The 20,942-nt window shown below is 35.9% G+C and overlaps 1 protein-coding gene across 5 annotated transcripts in view; it reads left to right on the top strand.

Moving 5' to 3' along the window:
* The window catches only part of LOC133531229 (irregular chiasm C-roughest protein-like), a 129,207-nt gene that overhangs the window by 86,475 nt on the left and 21,790 nt on the right, over positions 1 to 20,942 (top strand). For 4 of the 5 annotated variants that reach the window (XM_061869377.1, XM_061869380.1, XM_061869381.1 and 1 more), the window contains exons 3-14: positions 5,739 to 5,889; positions 12,000 to 12,080; positions 12,430 to 12,581; positions 13,369 to 13,460; positions 13,695 to 13,803; positions 14,288 to 14,461; positions 17,135 to 17,237; positions 17,837 to 17,970; positions 18,495 to 18,624; positions 18,929 to 19,074; positions 19,282 to 19,435; positions 20,349 to 20,587. In XM_061869377.1, the coding sequence (XP_061725361.1) occupies positions 5,739 to 5,889; positions 12,000 to 12,080; positions 12,430 to 12,581; positions 13,369 to 13,460; positions 13,695 to 13,803; positions 14,288 to 14,461; positions 17,135 to 17,237; positions 17,837 to 17,970; positions 18,495 to 18,624; positions 18,929 to 19,074; positions 19,282 to 19,435; positions 20,349 to 20,587 (1,665 nt within the window). The remainder of the gene's footprint in view (positions 1 to 5,738; positions 5,890 to 11,999; positions 12,081 to 12,429; positions 12,582 to 13,368; positions 13,461 to 13,694; positions 13,804 to 14,287; positions 14,462 to 17,134; positions 17,238 to 17,836; positions 17,971 to 18,494; positions 18,625 to 18,928; positions 19,075 to 19,281; positions 19,436 to 20,348; positions 20,588 to 20,942) is intronic. The other variant, XM_061869379.1, reaches the window with a different exon arrangement.

Raw genomic sequence — 20,942 nt, 5'->3', positions numbered from 1 at the left:
TGTTCTATGTATTTCGGTATTATTTTCGTAAGGTAAGATCCTGGCGTCAAAAGAGACGATGGCAGTTAGAGGAACCAAACTTTGCTTAACAAATAATAAAAAAATCATTCTCATAAAATGGTTAATCATAGCCAGGCCGTAATTAACCATTCTAACTCATTAGTTCATTTTATCCGCCCTAGTTATATCATGCACAGAAATATTTGATTACGGTGGTTTGATAGTTTGAATTTGTTAAATTGAGGTATCACTCCTAAATTAAAAAAATGGTATTTCTACAACAGTTTCTAAAACAGGAATTTCCTATATTTCTATGTCTATTCGTATACCCGATGACCCCTCGATAAACAAAACCATGTAAATTATTCAGATATAATCAGAATAAATATTTAACATTATGTCCAACATATCAAAGAAATGCTCAACAATTATGTGTTCTGAATATTCATTAAGAGATTAGCGTGCTATATATACATATATAATTTGTGGTATATATTGAATGCTGTAAACCATAAATATTAGGAGTTAACAATCTCGTGTTTCTGTCAGCGAGTTTTTGAGGAAAGAATTTTAAGTTATGAGATTTTAACGTTTTTATCGACGGCATAATTCCATTAAGTACACATTATTATTTTTCGGCACTTAATGCACGGAATATGATTTGATAGTTACCACTAGGTTTTCGGTGAAGGAAAACATGGTGAGAAAACCAGTATTACATCTGCGAAGAATATTAAAGACCCGTACGCGTATTGGACTAGAGTGGGGACTAAAGCCCAAGCCCTCTCGCGCATGAGAAGAAACCTGCACTATTACTTAGTTTACATAATAAATTAAAAATCAGAAATATTGGTAGGTAATAAAAAAAAGAGACTACGCTATCTCTGAGTTAGCTATCTCAAAAAGTTTCTTAGATAGATTATATAATATATATATATATATATATATATATAAATATTATTTGCAATAGGCAAAAATGAATATAAGTTTTATCACGTAAATCATCATTCCACACAAAGTCCCTGGCAAAAGCTAATTTAAAACTAAAAAGTATCTAAACTGTTCCCTCCGCAAACCATTTTTTTTAACTAATTTTAAGGAATCAGTGTTTACTTTCCTACAAAAATAAGCTTATAGTTCAACAGGGCAATCATTGCACCTTACGTAGGTACTCTTTAAAAGGGGGACGGAACCCATTGCTCATCCCAAAGTTGATAAATTTCCTGTTACAATTACATTTTAACGAACATAACTTACTGATCATTTAAAACACCGGGCATTAAACTTGTTCTCACGCTTTACTTTATCATTATCCCGTTTATGGAGTCGGCTTACTCTTGTTATTAGAAAAACTCATCTAAAACGTATTATTCAGAAAACAATTATCTCGCTTAAACGATGACGATGAGTTGAGCGTGTCGGTGCTCAAATTATAATTAAGTGAAGAGGTTTCATTAACTATTTGCAAATTAAAAATAATAGAACTCATTTTAAGTATCATTAACTTTAAATTATATAAATTGTTTCACGGATAAAAGACGTAAGTGACATTAATCGTCTTAAACTTGGAAATATACGGCACGGAAATATGGTAAACAGTTGAATGAATTTTCCAATGCCACGGTTTTTGCGTGTTGTGAGCCAGATAACTAATATTTTATTCAACTTAATCAGAATGTTAAAATATACATTCTTTATAGTTGATTTTTATACACTTCGGTAGCAAATAAGGAGTATACAATCATCCTGATGGAAAGCGGTAATTCACTTCAACTTCAACATTTATTCAGCAAATAGGCCACAAGAACACTTTCACACGTCAACATGGAATTTATATACAAGCAAAAACAAGTACATCAACAATTAAGTATAAAATACAATTCATTGGAAATATTAATGCAAACTACTTAAAGTATTATTATTTAAAGAAAAAGTAAGTGAATTATTATTATTACTTAGAGATGTATAAAGTCTCTAAATGTCGAATTACAAAAAATAACTAAAATAGTAATAATATTAATAGAAACAAACAAATACAAAAATAAAGAGATACTAACTTAAACTACAATGAAGAACCTTTACAACATAACGTAGTCAACGGAAAAGTAAATGATCATTTAATCGTATCCGTTTCCCGCTTATGACTCGAAACGCGCACATTTAAACAGTTTTAATTTGAATTTATAATTTGTTCGAGCATTAGCATAGGTATTTGTACGATCGTAATGCGCCATTTCGCTATAAGAAGCTACGGCTTTCAACAGGCTTATCAAAAATTGTAGGAGCATTTAATTTTAGTTGCAAATTATGTTAAGGCCTAATCGCTAACTGTTAAACAGCAGATTCTGTTTTGAGAATTTGATATGGTTATTTTACTTTGACGACCTTGACTAAATATTTACTTTATTCACAATAATAATATACATAATAGTACATTACTATAGAGGTCGGGAAACGTAGGGTTGCAGGCCAAGTAGATATATACCGGCAACCCCGTTTCTCGCCGAGATATGTATAGTGCTTTTCTCAAACATGCAATTAAAACAAAAAATTGTAGTCAATTTGTTTTGTGGCGACCTACTCGGCCCGCCACTCTACCAGCGGTGTACAACCTTACGCGCGTAAGTCCGCGCGCCTTCGCGATGCGCCACCGCCGTTGCTTAGCAACGAATATGCACAACAAATCACCTTACCAAGCTAACTGAAGATAGTTGATGGTTGGATGCCAAGACGTTGTGTCACAATTTGACGTTAAAAAACAAAAGAAGGTTGCTTTACAGTCCTAGGTGTGTAAGGCAGTATGAAATTCCTTTACATATCATCTTCACTCATCGCACCTGATATGTAGTATTTCCGGACCTAATTTGACGTAAGTCATGTCATCATTTCATAGCAAGTTTGAGAAATGGATATATACAGAGGATTACTATAACTAGCTTAAATCTAAAATAGGCTCTTGAACCCTCAAGGAGGAAGGAGAAGGAGACCAAGGGTGCTGGTGGCATCTCCTCGTTATATCGTAATACTGATAAGTTAAGGTGGTATCAAAATGATAAAAAGAATTTCAAATCGTTATAACACAATTGGCCTCATGGTGTGTGTGAGTTTTGAACATGTTGGGGTAAATGGTGTTAGTGGAAACCTTAATAGAGGTAAGTTTGGGCAGGGATACGGAAATAATAGACTGTTCTAGGTCAACCACTAGTAGTAGTTGTATGTGAGCTATTTCGATTTCCCTTTTTTCTAAGAATTCTGGTATCATTTGCAGACGTTTGCTTATTCATTTATTACAAGATAGCTTAGTCACAGAATAAACAATAGTTCTAGGTACAGAAGACTCACTGCATAACAAAATACCTATTTAGGTATACTGAACGTGCCTAAATGTTGCCGATTGGACATAATATATATACTTATGTGTTGTCAACATTTTTAATTTTTTTTTGCAACTATCTGCGGTGTAGTGTTTATTTGCTTTAGACATATATCTATGCGACACCAGATCTGGTGCAGACCGCGCGGCGCAGAGTGACATACGTCTGGCTTAGTTCAGGAACACCAATTTAATAAAAGCGGTGGTATTTTACTGAATTGTTTACTCGCGCTTAGCTCCTGACTGGTTCGAGCAATCACTAAGGCACAGTCCAATGAGAAAAAAAAGAATGCGTGTCTGATAAGTCATTTGTTAGAAAGAGATAACGTGATTTTTCAGGGTCGCAGGGTCCGCTTTTTAACTTTTTCTCCTTCACTTCTACTACTCTTCTCTTCTTCTCTCTACGGTCCTCTTTTGTGAGACTGCTGGCGCCAGAAGGTCTTGCTCGTAACTTTCGCACTTAAATGCGACCGTGCCCGACCTGATCTTAAAAAAAGTATTAAATATCAAATGAATGACATTTGAAACCAGGAAATCAGAACAGGACAAAAGATATAGCGTGCCGCGCGAAATTGTTACCTTTTGTCTCAATTACTCTAAAATTATACTTCTGTTTAAAATTGTGTTCTTCAGAACCCTTGGCTATGGCCAAGCAATATAATTTTGGTATAAAATAGCTAGTAATATATTACTATTTTAAATAATGAATAAAATCAGGCGCTAGTTTACTATACGTGGAGATCTTTATTAATATAGATTTATATATAGATAAGCAAAGTAATATTAAAAAGTATTATTTTTATTAATATAATCAGGCGTTAGTTTGCGGAAATCCATGCTAATTAAAGCAAGAAAATATTACTTTGCTAATCCGCGAGAGAATAACGTGTTAGTCAATCAGTGCTAACCCGTTATACTTACTTGCGTATTTTTACATGCAATTCATGTTACCACCCTCCCACCGCAAAAATAAATACGCAAATAAACATAACAACCCACCACTAAGAGTACAAAAACTCGACACGTGTTTCGCCTCTCTACGGGGTTGTTATGTTTATTTGCGTATTTATTTTTGCGGTGGGAGGGTGGTAACATGAATTGCATGTAAAAATACGCAAGTAAGTATAACGGGTTAGCACTGATTGACTAACACGTTATTCTCTCGCGGATTAGCAAAGTAATATTTCTTGCTTTAAATATTATTTTGCTTATTCGCGAAAAGCAAAACGCGCAAAATAAGCAAAGCAATATTATTTGTCTTAATTATTACTAGCTATTTTATACTAAAATTATTTCACTACGGTTAGCTCCCTCTTAACATGAGCTTCAGTTCAACCATAATGATGAAAAATCCGACGTTTTAATAGTGATTAGTCTTTCCTTTTTAGTAGTCTCTGGTTTTAAGTACTAAATAATTAGGTCATAAGGAGATCCTTGAAACTTTGGAGCCTTGGAAGTTAGATTGAAAGGGACTGAATGGTTAGGTAATTAGATGAGAAACTTACTAGGTATTCGGTGATATAAACTAGGCTGAGGAATTTATTATAATTATAGGCAAACTAGGTTAGGATGCTTCAACAATAAGTCTATATTTTTCGTATCATAACTTAAATATAAATATTAACTAAATATGTATAAAATAACTCTCTACCTACTGACTACCCCCCCCCCCCCCCCGATGCAAAGGTGCCCATCACGCTCGCTGCGTTGCCGCAGTGGATTGCAATGGATAGCCTTTGCGTCAGGAAAAACCCGGAGCGGGGGTCAAGGCCCCTTTCTACCTATAATGACTTATCATTTTTATACGTACAGTTAAGTGAATGTCTATAGAGATGGGCGTTTGTACTTCGGAAACCGTATTACTGTCATAGCTGGTACCGACAATAATCCTGTGATTCCTAGGGCTAATTTCTCGAACTGTACTGATCCATCTACGGTTCAAGCTAATTTGGTTGCCAATACTAACGCTATGACATCTCCAATGTAAAGTAAACTCTAAGTGGCGCAACAATTAAAGTCCGTGACTGTATTATTATGTTGCAGGGAGATATTGTCTCGCGTCCGTAAGATAGGCTACGTAATCACTTCTTGACGTTTTAAAGCCATCCTAACTAAGGATGAGACGTTAGAACGGCCCGGGTCTGGGCCGAGGCATCCGTCACTTCGTCTTATATAGGAAGCATCACGTGGTCACTAAAAAAAGTGTCGGTTGCCTCAGCCCGGGCCGTTGTAGCGTGAGTCATCCTTTACGTACGTACACGTTCGAATTGGCCTGTATGTCTAGTTCTCTCAATACCGTTCGAGAAAATCACTAATTAATGCTCAGAGCTTATTAGCAAATTGACTCCATGTTTTTTGTCCCCAGGAAGCGATAGTGGGCTCAGAAGTGATACTTCCCTGCCGAGTAGAAAACAAAGTTGGAGCGCTGCAATGGACGCAGAACGACTTCGGCCTCGGCACCAACAGGAATCTCAGCGGATACGATCGGTACTTGATGATCGGGAGCGACGAAGAAGGTATATAGTTTTTGTATATATACAATATTTAACAGGAAACTTGAATTTCACCAAAAGTAGTACGAAAATGGAACAGAAGCTGTACATAGTGATCATCAAGTTTATACTGACTTTTAGAAAGCTTTTGATAAGGTTAATCACAAGATCTTAGTTAATAAATTGCATAATTTAGGTACTGCTGCTGTTTAACTGATGCTAATCTTACCTTACATGCAGGCCATCAATTGTGGTAATAGTAGGCACTCGGCTTGACTGTTTTATCGCACTCTCCGGTGTACCATAAGGGTCTAATTTGGGGCCATTACGTTTTAATATATTTATTAATTACGTTTGACTGTATTTTAGCTTCAAATTCCTTTTACTCTAGCAAGGTGCACTAGATTCTCGAAGAAAATCCTTTACTATTTGCGGTTTGACTATTATAGAGATTCCCAGTAAGGTGAGCCCCGATTCCAGTCCCTTGAAATTAATCTTATAATTAAGTAGACTTGGTGTATGATGAGATTTGACAACCCTAGCATGAGGTATGAGCTGTCGAATGTCGGCTATGTAAGACAGTGGGACTTAAAATTATCTTACTATTTACAAAAATAGGTACTTATTTATAATACAAACACCTCTCTGTTGCATATCTCATAATTACATAACAACAACTGATGATTGATGATGATATAAATAAACTAAGTTACCCTGGGGTTTTCCTGTTTAGTGTGTAACCCTTAAAATGATGGTCCAAACAGACAAAAGTGAAACCACTATTGGTATTGTTTGTTTGTACTAGATACTTAGAAACGATTCTTATACGTAAACTAACAGTTTTCAGCAAATTCAAAGTGTCCCATATTTCAGTTTCCTTGACCGCACTACACATGAAATAATTTATTTCAAATTAGCCGAGTTAAAACTAAAACTATTTAGTACTGTAGGTCACATGACAACATTGTGTTCATTGCCAATTTTACACAATAACGAAATGGCAGGCATTGACATAATAATATATGTTGCGACCGTGAATTTAGAGGGAGATGAAGAGAGATCAGAGGGAGAGGTGAATGAAACGAATGATAAATGAATTGAATGTCATACATATAAAAAATTGTGAATAAGTTCTAAATTTAAAGTGATGCTGAAAGTTTCATGCCTATAGGCGATGTTTCTGTCTGTTTGGTCTTTTATTACAACAACGCGATATTATTGTGAGTTGTTTTAGGACATTTTTTTTAGATAAGATTCTTATTTTGTATACCATGTCAGTGGTAAACAAGCATACGGCTCACCTGATGGCAAGTGATTACTGTAGCCTTTGAACGCTTGAAGCTCCAAAGGTTTCCCATGCGCTTCGCCGAACCTTTCAAAACCTATACACTCGTATTTTGAAAAACCTCAACTTTGTAGTCCCTCACGAAGATTGTGGAAAGCTGGAAACATGTCAATTTGTATTTTTTCGCTCGCTAACGATACTCTTGCGTTTTTTTTTCTTTAATGCTTGTTAATTATAAGATTGCTTTGAACACTGAATCTGATATCTTCTCGGATCAGAGGTGTGGGGTTAGAGCCGGTGTAGCTTTATTTGACGTTCATAAGCACATGGACGACGTCTGCAAAACAGGAGCGACGGCTCAACACTTTTCACATGCGCTGTCTACGCAACATTTTAGGCATAACTTGGCAGGACAAATTGACAAATCAAAGGGTTCTTGAAAAAGCGCAGCTGCTCAGTCTTGCCGCTCTTCTCAAACAGATACGCTTGCGGTGGCTGGGGCATGTGCACCGGATGGAATCCTCTAGAATACCTCGACGTGTCTTGCTTGGTGCAGTTGCGTATGCTAAAAGGAACGTTGGAAGACCGATGCTGCGCTTTAAAGACTGTGTTAAGCGAGACATGTCAGCATTTGAAATCGACCACCATGCCTGGGAAACTTTAGCTGAAGACCGTGATGGATGGCGTAAGCGTGTTGTGGAGGGGAGAAAGCTATGCGACCAAGCCTGGTTTACTACGTTAGATAGCAGAAGGTGTCGCAGAAAGCAAATCGGGACTGGAACCTCAGGTGGCATGAGCTTTCTCTGCCAAAAATGTGGGAGGTCGTGCCGCTCATGCATCATCCTCCACAGTCACCAAACCCGTTGTCTAAACAGCAATGCTTAAATCGTCTGCATTAGACGCAAAGGCCTGTGATGATGAAGCACATTGTAATATGCCTACTTGAATGATAAACTATCTTTATATTTATCTCAAATTCGATTAATTTTTAACTAAAATGCTCTAAAATGTGTAGGCACGTACTTTAAGCATACCGTACCTACGCGATTTTGTTTATGTGAATCTATTTGGCACACGCAGAATCTTCACGCATTAGAGATATTTAGGTAAATTGCTCTGTTTTTATTTTTATTAGCAGACGCACTATATGCATAGTCCATTAATTGAAAACTTTATGCTAATATGTCCCATACGAAGTCTAGTTTGAGAATGTCTAATTATGCATGTCTTAAACATACAGGATAAATAAATACTCTTATTTTAAATTTACTTTTTATCATTAGTTTTAAGTTTATTTATAGCCTATTTTTAATTTAGAAATAAAATTGTATTTGAATAGCTAATAGTCATAGGATAAACTAAACTGATCTGAATTTCTGAATTTTGTTATTTTATTGTAGAAACTTAAAATCTCTTTAGTAAAAGATTTCATATTTTAATAGCGTTTTTATGTTTTGCTCGAGGGTAAGTATACATTGAATAAATTTCTTCTTTTACTATTGTATCGAACAGGGAACTCTATAATTGAGATATTAAATTCTAGACTACTATGTAGATACGATTATCGAACTTCTACGTGTTCTAGGCAGTCTGCCTGTCTCAATTGCTGACTACAAAGCATATCAGAACTTGGAAATAGCTCAGAAGCTCTTTCCATTCATACGGTAAAGTCTGTGTAGTGTTTAAACTGAGCAATTGTCATGGATAATACAAATTTATTCAAAGTCGTACACTTCAAGTTGTTTTTTTTTTAATAACGGATTTTTTAATGATATTTCAACTCAGGATCACGAGCTCTATCTATCCTAATTGGAATAAATATAAGAGCCTCGGTAGAGAGTACCATTTTGTACCATTTGGCGTTGAAACTCTCGGTCCATGGGGTCCCAGCGCGCACAAGTTTTTTGGAGAAATCGAGAAACGTCTGGTTGACGTAACTGGTGACCGAAGAGCTGGCGGCTTCCTCGCACAACGTATCAGTATTGCGATACAACAAGGAAATGCCGCCAGCATCCTTGGTACAATGCCTCAAGGGCCTATTTTAGATATAAGCTAGTTATAGTAATCATCTGTATATATCCATTATGTATATTGTTATTGTCAATAAATATGTTTATAATATAAAAAAAAAAATGGTGAAAAATAGTGTTGCAAAATTTCCATACATTTTTTGTAATTTCCATTCCGTTACCGCCACACAAACTATACAGTCTATGAGAAATGGTAACGAAATGGAAATAAAATTCATGCGACACCTTTTTAAATAACAATATCTACCTAATAATAAGACTCTTACTTTTATACTGTCTATTTCTGTTTGAAAACTTCCGCAATTGTTTAGCCAGATAAAACATTTCCCAACCTTGACCACACATACAATGTAATACGTAATAACTACCCTTGAAAACTCATGCTATTATGCACCTTGTAAAATTACAATTAGGTATATAATTGGATAGCTTTTCATTAGTAGTTGCTACAGTTATTCATGATGATTTGATGAACGAGTGCCAAGTCGGGGTCAGTGAACTGAGGTTAATATGTGTATAAGATTTTTGAGATGTGCAATGTATGAAAATAAACCGTTTTTTATGCGTGGCGCCTTGTTGGCGTAATCTCTCGCGAAATGTATGATGCAGTCGTAACTTTTAGGATATTTATGTTGTCTTATCTCTACTCACTGTACAGTTTTTTCATACATATTTAAAGGAATTAGGCCTAAGAAGCGCTGGCTGGACATCGTGATAGCGGACACGGAAGAGAACAATCTCAATTTAACTCCTGAGGACGCTAAAGACCGAGCAAAGCGGAGAAGACTAAGTAGGAAAGCGGAACCTGACGCTAGGGAAAACGCTGGGTCCAAGAAAAATACATGTTAAAATTCTGTAACATTTCAAATAACTACTTAATAACTTAAAGAATACTTCAAAGTTTAAACACGATTAGATGACTGACGCTAGAACGGTCTGGGTCCGGGTCAAGGCATCCGACAGTTCGTTTTCTGTGCCGGGTTATGGGTGATCGCATGAAAACGAAGTGTCGGATGCTTCGGCCCTGATCCTGATAGTCTTAGTCATCCTCATATAAGTACGTTAACTATACTTTCCTTTGATCTAGTCGGTTAAAAATCAAAGATAGGTGTCGAAAAATTACGTTTTCGCGTTGTCCGTGGTGAATGACGAATGATTTTGGAAGGAATTCAGCTGAAAAAATTGGCACGGTATGAATTGATTTACATCACCTGTTTAGCATTTAAAAATGACCTTTTGTATTTGAGGAGATACGATACGAAAAAAAAGTGATTATTGGAAACTAACGGCTAAAGAATGGAATGCGCTCCCGCCCTCTGTATTCCCTGATAAATATGACCTCGGTCTCTTTAAAGCAAGAGTGAATAGGCTACTACTGAATCGGTGAGCTCCATCTTAGGCCCTGTCTTCACTTTCCATCAGGTGTGACTAGAGCCAATCGCCGATCAGTTTTTAATAAAAAAAAAAAAAAACTAACTATGCGTAAATACGTAAACATGGGTTAAATTGTTTAGGCAGATTTATATTTGGTACACGTACCATTTTACTAGCAAGCGTAGGAGTAGTAAAAACAGTAAAAGTACTCGTTATGAGAGCCGAAATAGAATCTGTGATGATTTAAGGTTTGAGGAAGATTAGGTGGGAATAGTTTTGAAACGTAATCTCATATCTATCGTAAATCAATTTGGAAAATGAAGTGAATTTCGTTGATATACAAGACCTTTTCGGTCAATCTTGCTATCGGTACGCAAAAATAACACCAATTTCATAATCCCGGTATAATTCAATTCAATTCCATCATTTATTACATTAATCAATAATCAAATTAATCTTAATATGCTAATGTTAGTAAAATACGCATTCATATAAAAATAACTTACTTACTGCTGTGGCGCAGCGACCCGAAGTGGATCTTGGCCTCCGACACCAAAGACCGCCATGCTTGTCTGTCCAAAACCGTTTCTGTACAGTCGACGGCCGCCGAGTTCGCTAAGGTCTTTTTGTCTGGACGCCCAAGGTACCGCTGGAGAGACATAAAAATAAAAAGACAAAAATTGTACAACATAAAGAAAACTGTCACATTCCAAAAACACTACTTACCGCTGCACGTGCAGCAGCATCCAGTGGTCCAGGAACAGGCAGTCTAACCTCTCGGCCTGCACACGTAGCAGACTGTTGGAGCTACCGTGCATCCGCATCAGTGAGACAGTACGCTTACGCATTATGGCCTGAAAGTCATCGGTTCGAGCCTCTGCAAACATACCTGATGCACTGCAGTAGCGCGGTATAAGTAATTGCTTTTTGTGTGAGATCTCAACTGGTGCCGACACCTGATACAAATGTTGTTATACAAGATGTAACAAAAATAGTGGAGATCTGTTTTTAATTATATTTCAACTCATATATCTCTGTTACATTGTAGTAGCTGATTTCAATCAATCAATCAATTTATTTATTTATAGACAACAACTACTACTTATTTACTTGATTATAAAATACAACTCACTAATAATATAACTAACTAATATTTATCCAGATGCCGACGGGTATTGTTTTTAAAAATGTAAGTAAGTATTTTTCATGTCAATAAATGCCATACCGACTTGTGAAAGAGACTTTCGGTAAGGAAATGTGGAAGAAGACTCCTTGGTCGTCATCTTAAATTCTTAAGGTCGTATCACCGAAAGTTTCTCGTGGCTTCATGCACCAGTTTTCTCCATCTGGTTTGGTTTTCAGCTTTCCTTAGAAATGCAGCAACAGGAAAGCCAGTGATCGTTACTTAAAGAAGAAATACTAAGAATGTGTTTTTGTTGTTGCAGGAGATTTCTCCTTGAAGATACAGAACGTGACTCTAGAAGACGACGGGGACTACCAGTGCCAAGTGAGCTCGGGACTGAATGGTATGTTCTTCTTTTGTTTAGTTATCTTATCTTTACGGCACCTGATATAATATAACTGGATCGATTTTTATTCTGATCTCTTTTTTTTTGTCGTTAGGTTTGGATAAAATTTGTCCCTTAATTTATATTTAATTATTAAACACAGTGCAAGCTTACATTACTACACCAATTCGCTTACACACTGGAAAAGTAGATATTAGGAAAAAAGAAAAGAAAAAAGAACATGCAAATAAATAAAATGTCAAGAAAGATAAAATTTACAAATTCAGTCAATTAATTACGATTAATACACAATTTGATTGTGTCCTTTGAGTCCACAATGAATGCTTACTCTACACTCTTTGTACAGGTGAACCCGCCATACGTTCCCGCTACGCTAAACTAACAGTGTTGGTAGCACCGAATCCGCCTAGGATCGTGCAAGGTGCTTTTATAGACGCTACTGAGGAGCAACCAGTAGATGTTGAATGCGTGTCGGTTGGCGGCAAGCCTGCGGCTGAGGTAAGAATTCACTTATTTATTTAAACTTAATTGCAAAAAATATATATAATAATTGTACAAATGACTTAATGCCAAATGGCATTCTCTACCAGTGAACCATAGGGCCAAACAGAGATGCCTACAGTTGGTGCAGAGAGAGAAATATATTGATTGAATTTAAAACGGCAAACTATACTTATATCTACATAAATAAATAAAAACATTACAGCAAATTATTCGAACTCTTGTTTTAGCAAATACTTACGTAACATCCGCTTGAAAGAAAACTTACTTGGAGCTTGTCTAACGCCTGGACCACTTATCTTAAATAAATGATTATCTTATCTTATATGCTTAGGTTGTACAAATCCTGGCAGGGTCGTCATGTGATGTGGTGATTATACCAACATCATAGCAAGCAGTTTGTCCTAATCACCACATCACACTTCTTTAACTCTGATATGCCCCGAACTAGTTATTGGTGTGAACTCCTTGAGGTTACAGGCTCTCTGCTAGTAATTTCAATGAGTAGGAGCAAGTTTCTTCCACACGATCTACAACTACTCAATAGGCATAGAATAAATGAAACGAAAATATTAAAAAGTTAAAGATGGTTAGAAAATTAAACTATACCTTGGCGCTTTAAAATACTGTCATTGGCTCCATTTTTGTAGAAAACAGCATATGTGGTTAAAGAAATTTATTTTCTCAAAATAAATTTAACATTTCACTTAAATAGAGAAAATACAAGATAACATTGAAATATATAATTTCAAAATTATCTTAAATATTATTATTTTTTATTCAGATCACATGGGTGGATGGCAACCAACAAGTAATCAAGAAGAACGTAAAAACGTCAGAGGAACTGCTACCTGATGGCCAAAAGTTTAAAACCAGGTAAATGCATCTTTTTCCTTCCGATAATCTTCTCACATTCGCAAACTCGCTAGTTTTTTGGCTAGCACGTACCGCTAACATCGAACAATCGAAAAACTCTCCCCTCTCTAAAAAAAGGAATCTATCCCTTGATTACGCAAGAGCGATAGAAATTATAAACGATGTCGTCGGTAGTCCTTGGTTAATGAACTAGTAAATTCACATCACTAAATCATTACGCAATAACTGTCACAGGTCCATATTGCGGTTGACCCCCAACAAGGAGCACCACAAGCAGACAATCACCTGCCAGGCGCAGAACACCGCCGACCGAGCCGCTAGGATGGCCACTGTTTATATTGAGGTAACCTGCGACAACTTAGACTTATTACTGATCACGGCAATATGAGTGATGGTTGTTTACTAACTTAAAATTTTATTGGTTTAACTCAAGGCTCAGCAAACTTTTGAAAAGGATAACCAACCGTAGAAGATATTGCCGGAGTCTCTGCTAAATTATGATGCACTCAAACGAGCAGAAACAACCAGAGAAGATTAGGTCTTTTTGTTTTCGCTGTTTTGTAGCTTACCACAAACCACGAAAATAATTTACTAGCTTTAACAGATCTCGAAAACTGTTAAATTTTACTTAATATGACGTGTAATATAATATTTTTATGATTATAATTCTATCTTCTTATAACATCCCACTGCTGGGCACATAACTACCTCTTGTATTTAACAAAATAATAGTCTAATCGTTAGCTTAATGAGAATTTTTTGAACTAGGAATTTTGGAAGAATTTTGAACCTTTTGGCCCATAATCACAACGTCTTTTTTTCAACAGGTCAGATACGCCCCAAAAGTAAAGCTTTCAATCAGCTCAGGCGCAGTAGATGGACGTTTCCCTGAAGGCTCAGAGGCGCGACTGAGATGTGAAGTAGACGCTAATCCAAGGGCCCAGGTGTACCGGTGGTATATCAACAACAGCCCTGTTGTTGGAGATTATACTGAGGAAATGGTGAGTCGTATGTTAATCAATTTGTTTGTTTCAGTCTTTCTTATCCCTCTCTCACTGTCCCTGTCCAACAGAGATGCAAAGTGGAGGCCAACTCGAGGGCCAAGATGTTACTACCGGTCTTCAACATTAGTCCTGATGTTGTAGAATCGTTATTATCTTACGTTTTGTCACACCTTCTTCCTTCGATTCTTCCTCCCTTCCGCCTTTCTATCCTTGCTTCCATCTTTTCTTCTATTCTTCCTTCCTTCCTTTTCCTGTTCCTGATGCTGGTGATATTGCGAAATATTCCTGTATAGTTTCAAATGCCATATATGCATTTAATTATTTTGTTAGCTTGAGTTTTAATAAAAGCGAAACAGTATTTTTTTACATTAACATAATTTAACAGTTCTTTTAACCTGCCTTTTTTTTGGCGTTCTTTTTTCTTCCTTTAAAAGCAAAATCCATTATTATACCAGCAACTAAACACCCATTTGGCCTACACATAAGTGTGTTTTAAACTTTGCTACATAAAAATAACCAATTAAAAGTCAACCGCGCGAAATATCCACTAGATTATCCGATTACCGTTCTTTATGAGCTACGAGTGCGTTCATTTTTCAGCGGCGCATTTATAGTTTATGCATGAACGGCTGCAGTATGGAGCTTTACACAGAGGGCTAGAATGTCAGAGTAACAGATTTATATACGCGTGATGAGAAATTTCACTACAGTTTAGGTAGTCCTACCGCTAAACAGGCAGTTTGTGAGGTTCTACGGCGGTTACCCTGGTCTACACTTTGAAGCGCTGGTGGCCTAGCGGTACGAGCGTGCAACTTGCAATCCGGAGGTCGCGGGTTAAAACCCCGGCTCGTAACAATGAGTTTTTCGGAACTTATGTACGAAATATCATTTAATATTTACCAGTCTCTTTTCGGTGAAGAAAAACATCATGAGTAAACCGGACTAATTCCAATAAGGCCTAGTTTACCCTCTGGGTTGTGAGGTCAGATGGCAATCGCTTTCATTAAACTAGTGCATATGCCAAATCTCGGGATTAGTTGCCAAGCGGACCCCAGGCTCCCCCCAAGAGGTGTGGCAAAATGCCGGGACAACGCGAGGAAGATGAATGACCCTGGTCTACACTTATAATTTAAGGATTACTCCGGAACGCTCAGGGGCTGAGCCGTGGCTACGACACTTCGTTCAAACAGATGATCTGTGATCACGGTCGTGATAATTTCTATGAAATATGAAGTGCCGGACGTCTTGGCCCGGACCCGAACTATTATAGTATAAGTCATTCTTAAATCGTAGCTTAGTTTGGACCTAGGTCAAAGATAAAGATAGTTTATTATTCTAGTTGGCATATTACAACGCGCTTATGAACGTCAAATAAAGCTACACCGGCTCTAACCCTGTAGGGTGTCAGAGGTGTACCTCTGACCCGAGAATCTCTAGTTTAAGTATTTCATTTCTGGAGATGAAGATAATGTTGCTCACAACACATCTCATCAAGTCAACAAAGTCTTAGCCTTAATACTAAAGAGGAAAACAACAAATACTTAGAAGGGTTGTTGGACAGTAGTAATTCTAAGCATGTTTATATTGAAGCTGTTACTCTGTTATATCAGTTCTCTGTGACCCGACGTGGAATTGCTAACTTTACTCCAGTGGGTTAAATTAAAACTGTTGTTTTAACCCGTACTTCTGGGAAAATGTAGTTTTGGCTTGAAATTCCCGTTGTGAATATGGCGAATTCGAGATGATATTTAATAAAAGAATTCCTTGACGTTTTTAACTGTAACTATCGTTTATAACTGTCATTTAATTATGAGTTCCAGGATGAGGTACAAATGATTCAATTTCATTATTGTCGGTTATATGATCGTGATACAAATGTTTTCCAACGGCTGTGGTCATACAGGGTGGCCGAAAATTATGTTGGCTAAGATTTTTTGTATTATTTTAGTACTTAAACGTGTTTCACAAAATATTATAAAAAATGTATTTCTCAGTCTCAGTCACAGATGTAAGGAATACAATATCCATGTACCAAAACGTGTCCGTTAAAAAACCTTAAATAGGTGGGCCTACAATACCTAGAATATTTGACAAAAAAATTCAACACAAATTCAGCGCACTTCACTCCGCCAATAACGCCTAGATTCTTAGCTATTCTAGCGCTACTCCCAGAAGAGATTTGGAACTATTATTTATAGCTGATAGCTTGATACTTTTGCAACAGTTCTGCTTATGGAGATTGTAGTCCTTATCTCCAGCTTCTTTACCGCAGTCATTTAGCTAAGCTTTAAAATATCCTCCTTTACTTTTGTGAAAATTATAATCAAAATGCAGCAGTTAAAATCATTGGTCACCGTAGTATTAGGTCACCTGTATAACCTGTTTTTAGGCGTATTCTTACATTACATAATATAATAATAGTATTACGAGAATAAAATGCTATTCAAATTGTATTAAGAAGGCAATATTGATGAATACTAAAATAAAATAACTAAAATTAGTTAATTTAGGAATGAGAAGAGAAAAAATCAAGTTAGGAAAAAAATATTGGCTTTCAATTCAAAACGTAATATTGATCGCCAATTTTCCTTCAAATAATATTCATTAAATGTATGTAAGAAGATTGTTTGTATATACTACTAAAATAATCGATTGTGTTTTTGTCCTTAGATAATCTTCAATGTAACAAGGAAATACCACAATGCAGTGGTGAAGTGTGAAGTGAGCAACTCCGTGGGAAAAAGTGAAGAGACTGTTACTTTAGGTGTCACATGTAAGTTTATTCATAGGGAACAAAATACTCTTGGACACCTGTTACGATACGAATTTATTAAAAATGTCCTAGAAGCAGAGAGTTGAAGCAAACAAGGAGAAGGGAAGACCAAGGAGAGCATAGAAGGATCAAATTAAAAAAAAATCTCAATTTAATATCGTAACAGGCTGTCGAGGAGAAGGTAGAGGACCGACATATATGGAAATCGCTCCGCCGACAAGAGTCCTCTTAATTATATGATGATGATGATAGGCAAAATGTTGTTGATAATGATGGAAATGATAATGATTTTGATGAAATTGATCTTCATTTTGATTTGTGTGGTAAAGATAAATTACATGGTGTACTAGTATGTAGATTCGATACTATTGGATACACTATTCGATAATATTGAAAAGTCAATAAAAATACTGATCAAAATTCGTTTTGAAACAGTTGAAAAAAAGGAGACCAAAACTGCAACGATGTGATAAAAAAAATCCTACAAAATTTTTACGTATTAAAATCTATAGGTAGTAAGAGAACTGTTTAAAAAAAATGTACACGCGTCGATAAAACATGAATAAAAAAGATTTTTTTTCACATACAACTTATTTTAGATCCACCAGTCTTCCGTACAAGGCCCCGTGACGTCGAAGCAGACGAAGGTTCGACCGTCAGCCTGCACTGCGATGTGGATGGCCAGCCAAAACCCGAGATAAAATGGGTGCTTCACGAGCCTGGTCGGATCGCGGTAAGTGACTACCATGCTTTTAATCAATTGATGACAATTTATTTGTTATAAGATAAACATAGAATTGTATTTGCCACCCAAAACAAAAAAGGAGAAGTTGTATACTTACCTACTAATCTTCCAAGCTACTAATCGTAAACCTCCGTAGACGTTGTCTGACAACTGTTTCATTTGTCAATTACTCCTGGCAATGAATAATAACAAATAATTAACGATTAAATAGCTGCTATTATAGCATGTAATAATAATAATAATACGTACTATGACCTGCATATCTATTCAAGAATGCTAAGAAAGAATTGAGTATCCATTTTAAAAGCAGAATAACAAAATTAATATTTTTCAACAATCTTGTTATACGAGTACACATAAGAGGCTAAAGAAATGCAATTAATGAAGATTAAAAATGGTTTATAAGTACCTAGAAATCAAATAAAGATAGCAGTTTTTGTCAGTTTTCCAATGTCGATTTTGGTATTATAAACAAATTAGACATATTTATGTGAACTTGACACACATTTCAGCAGCCTAAGGGGTCCGAACCGACCCTAAAGATAAAGAGAGTAGACGAGCAATCCGCAGGCAGATATGTCTGCATTGCCAAGGTGGAAGGATATAACGAAATCAGGAGCGAAGCTACGGTTTTTATTAAAGGTTCGTATTCGTTAACCACCAAATATTTTGTCTGGTCTTCAAGCGGTAAAGTTACTAAGAAATTTAACTGCCCTTCATGTTTCTGGTTTTGATTTTCTCTCTTCTTCTTTATCGTTTCACCCTAGACAAAGAGTCGTCGTGATCATCATTTCAGTGCTTGGTTACTTTAGATTCAGTACACCGCGCTATTCCTCTTTGCTTATTACATTTCAGAATTTGTATTCTCAGTTTTGAAAGAACAATTCATAATAATTCGCAAAACGTCTCAAAAAAATCTATTTACTAATTTCTTTATTTTTTCTAGGACCGCCAAAAATTCTCTCCAACAGGACACAATTTGGTGCAGAAGGGGAGATGGTGACGATAGAGTGTGTCTTCCTTAGTGTTCCTAAATCTTTCGACATCATATGGTACTTTGAAGGTCGAGAAATCAAGCCTATTGAAAACCCGGTAAGACACTTGATTACTGCTTCACTATTTTTCCTCAAGTTCCCTTTCTGTCCAAAATATCAACGCATTCTATTTTGATTGTTGGACTTAATAGTTTAAAAGATCTTACATTAGGTACTTAAACCTAAAAAAAAAAAATAGTTCCAAATGTACATTTTATAAACCCATTTAAAAATGTTTATGAAACTTATTTTATTTTTATTTTAGGAGTATGCGCCCTTCGAACAAGACCTGGGTGATGGAATAGTGAAAGCAAGCTTAGTGATCAGAGCGAGTCAATCGAAACATTACGGACTTTACAACTGCAGTGTCACTAATGATATTGGGAATGCTAATGCTGGAATCACTCTTAAACCTATAAGTAAGTTAATGTTAATTGTTAATGATGGATTAGGAATTGTTTTACAATTTAAAAGTATGGTTAAGATAATTAATGTACTAAATAGAGAAGTAGACCACCATGCTAGGAGAAGAAAATTAAATTATGATCGGACACTTAATACGTCAAGAAAAAAAAAACAATAGATGGTAGGATTGAAAGGCATTGTGGAAAGAAAAGGACAAGGAAAAGTTTCATGGATCGAATCAAAAAACTTATACCTATACATACAGACGACCCAGAAGGTGATGGAACTGGCAATGAGAAGAATACACTGGAAGTATATGCACCGACAAGAAAGAGCCTCTTAAATTTAAATAGAATTAACCTTATGCAAAACTAAATATGTATTTTCTATCTTAACTTTTTATAGGCTAGATGATTTTTTTTTATTAATAGTATCAATCGTTCAGGTTCGTTTTTAGAATCAAATGTCTATATGGGACACATTGCATTAAAGCAATACAAAAGTCAGAAATTATCATTGATGTAAGTAAAATGGAAATTATAGTCAAAGTCGTACTTCACTCGCGAAACGCTCCCAACAAAACGATAAGCAAACGTGACGTCACGATCACCGGGAGGTCATCTTGAAGTATGAAAACCATTAAAATTGCGATTTTGTCGGTGAAATATTGCGTTTATGTATATATTTGCTATAAAATATTTTTTTTGGATAAAATGTAAGGAATCGAATGGTAACCCTTACTTTATTCCCTTTTGGAAATAAAAAACCTTTAATTTTCATTTTCATTATCATTTCCATATATTATTTTAATAACCATATTATTGCGATAAATTGCTCATTTTCTATCTATTTTACTCGATTATGTTATAAAATTTAACATGTGTCATCATCCCTATTACAAAATCTTATTCTTTCTCATTGTTCCAGAAACTTTACCTCTCTTTATCATTCTCATCGGAGTCACATCAGGCATCATCGTTTTCTCCGCCTTCATCATTCTCCTGGTCATCTGCAATAGGAGAAGAAGACAGAAGAGTCAGCAGATGAGCGAGAAGCCAGATGTCACTGTTACCACTTGCGATATGTATAACAAGGAGAGCGATAGGAGCTCGAATATTAGCGATTTGAAGTTGCAGTTGCCTCATGGGGACGGTAGTTATGAGTTGGTGAGTATAGACTTTTAAAGTCTTCTTTGAATACAAATACAGAATATTTAGTAGGAATTCAATGTTATGTTTCTTTCTTTCTTTTAGACAGTCATTATTCACTTAGACTTAAACATTAATTATTTAATGTTATTTGTTTCTTTTTTTAGGCATTCATTATTCACTTAAAATTGTATACTTGTTGGTTTTATAAATAAAAAAAAGTTATAGCATATAGAGGTACAAAGTTTCTTTATATCTGTGTCCAAGACTGATGTAGATCTCCTGTCAAAATTAATAGAGGCACTTTGATTTTCCAGTTAAATCACTTTAGTTAAACTGTTCTCATTGAATATTTTGCTTGCAGTCGCGATAA

This window comes from Cydia pomonella, chromosome 24 (assembly GCF_033807575.1).
Source record: "Cydia pomonella isolate Wapato2018A chromosome 24, ilCydPomo1, whole genome shotgun sequence".
NCBI lineage: Eukaryota > Metazoa > Arthropoda > Insecta > Lepidoptera > Tortricidae > Cydia > Cydia pomonella.
This window is presented reverse-complemented; position numbering and strand designations above follow the sequence as displayed.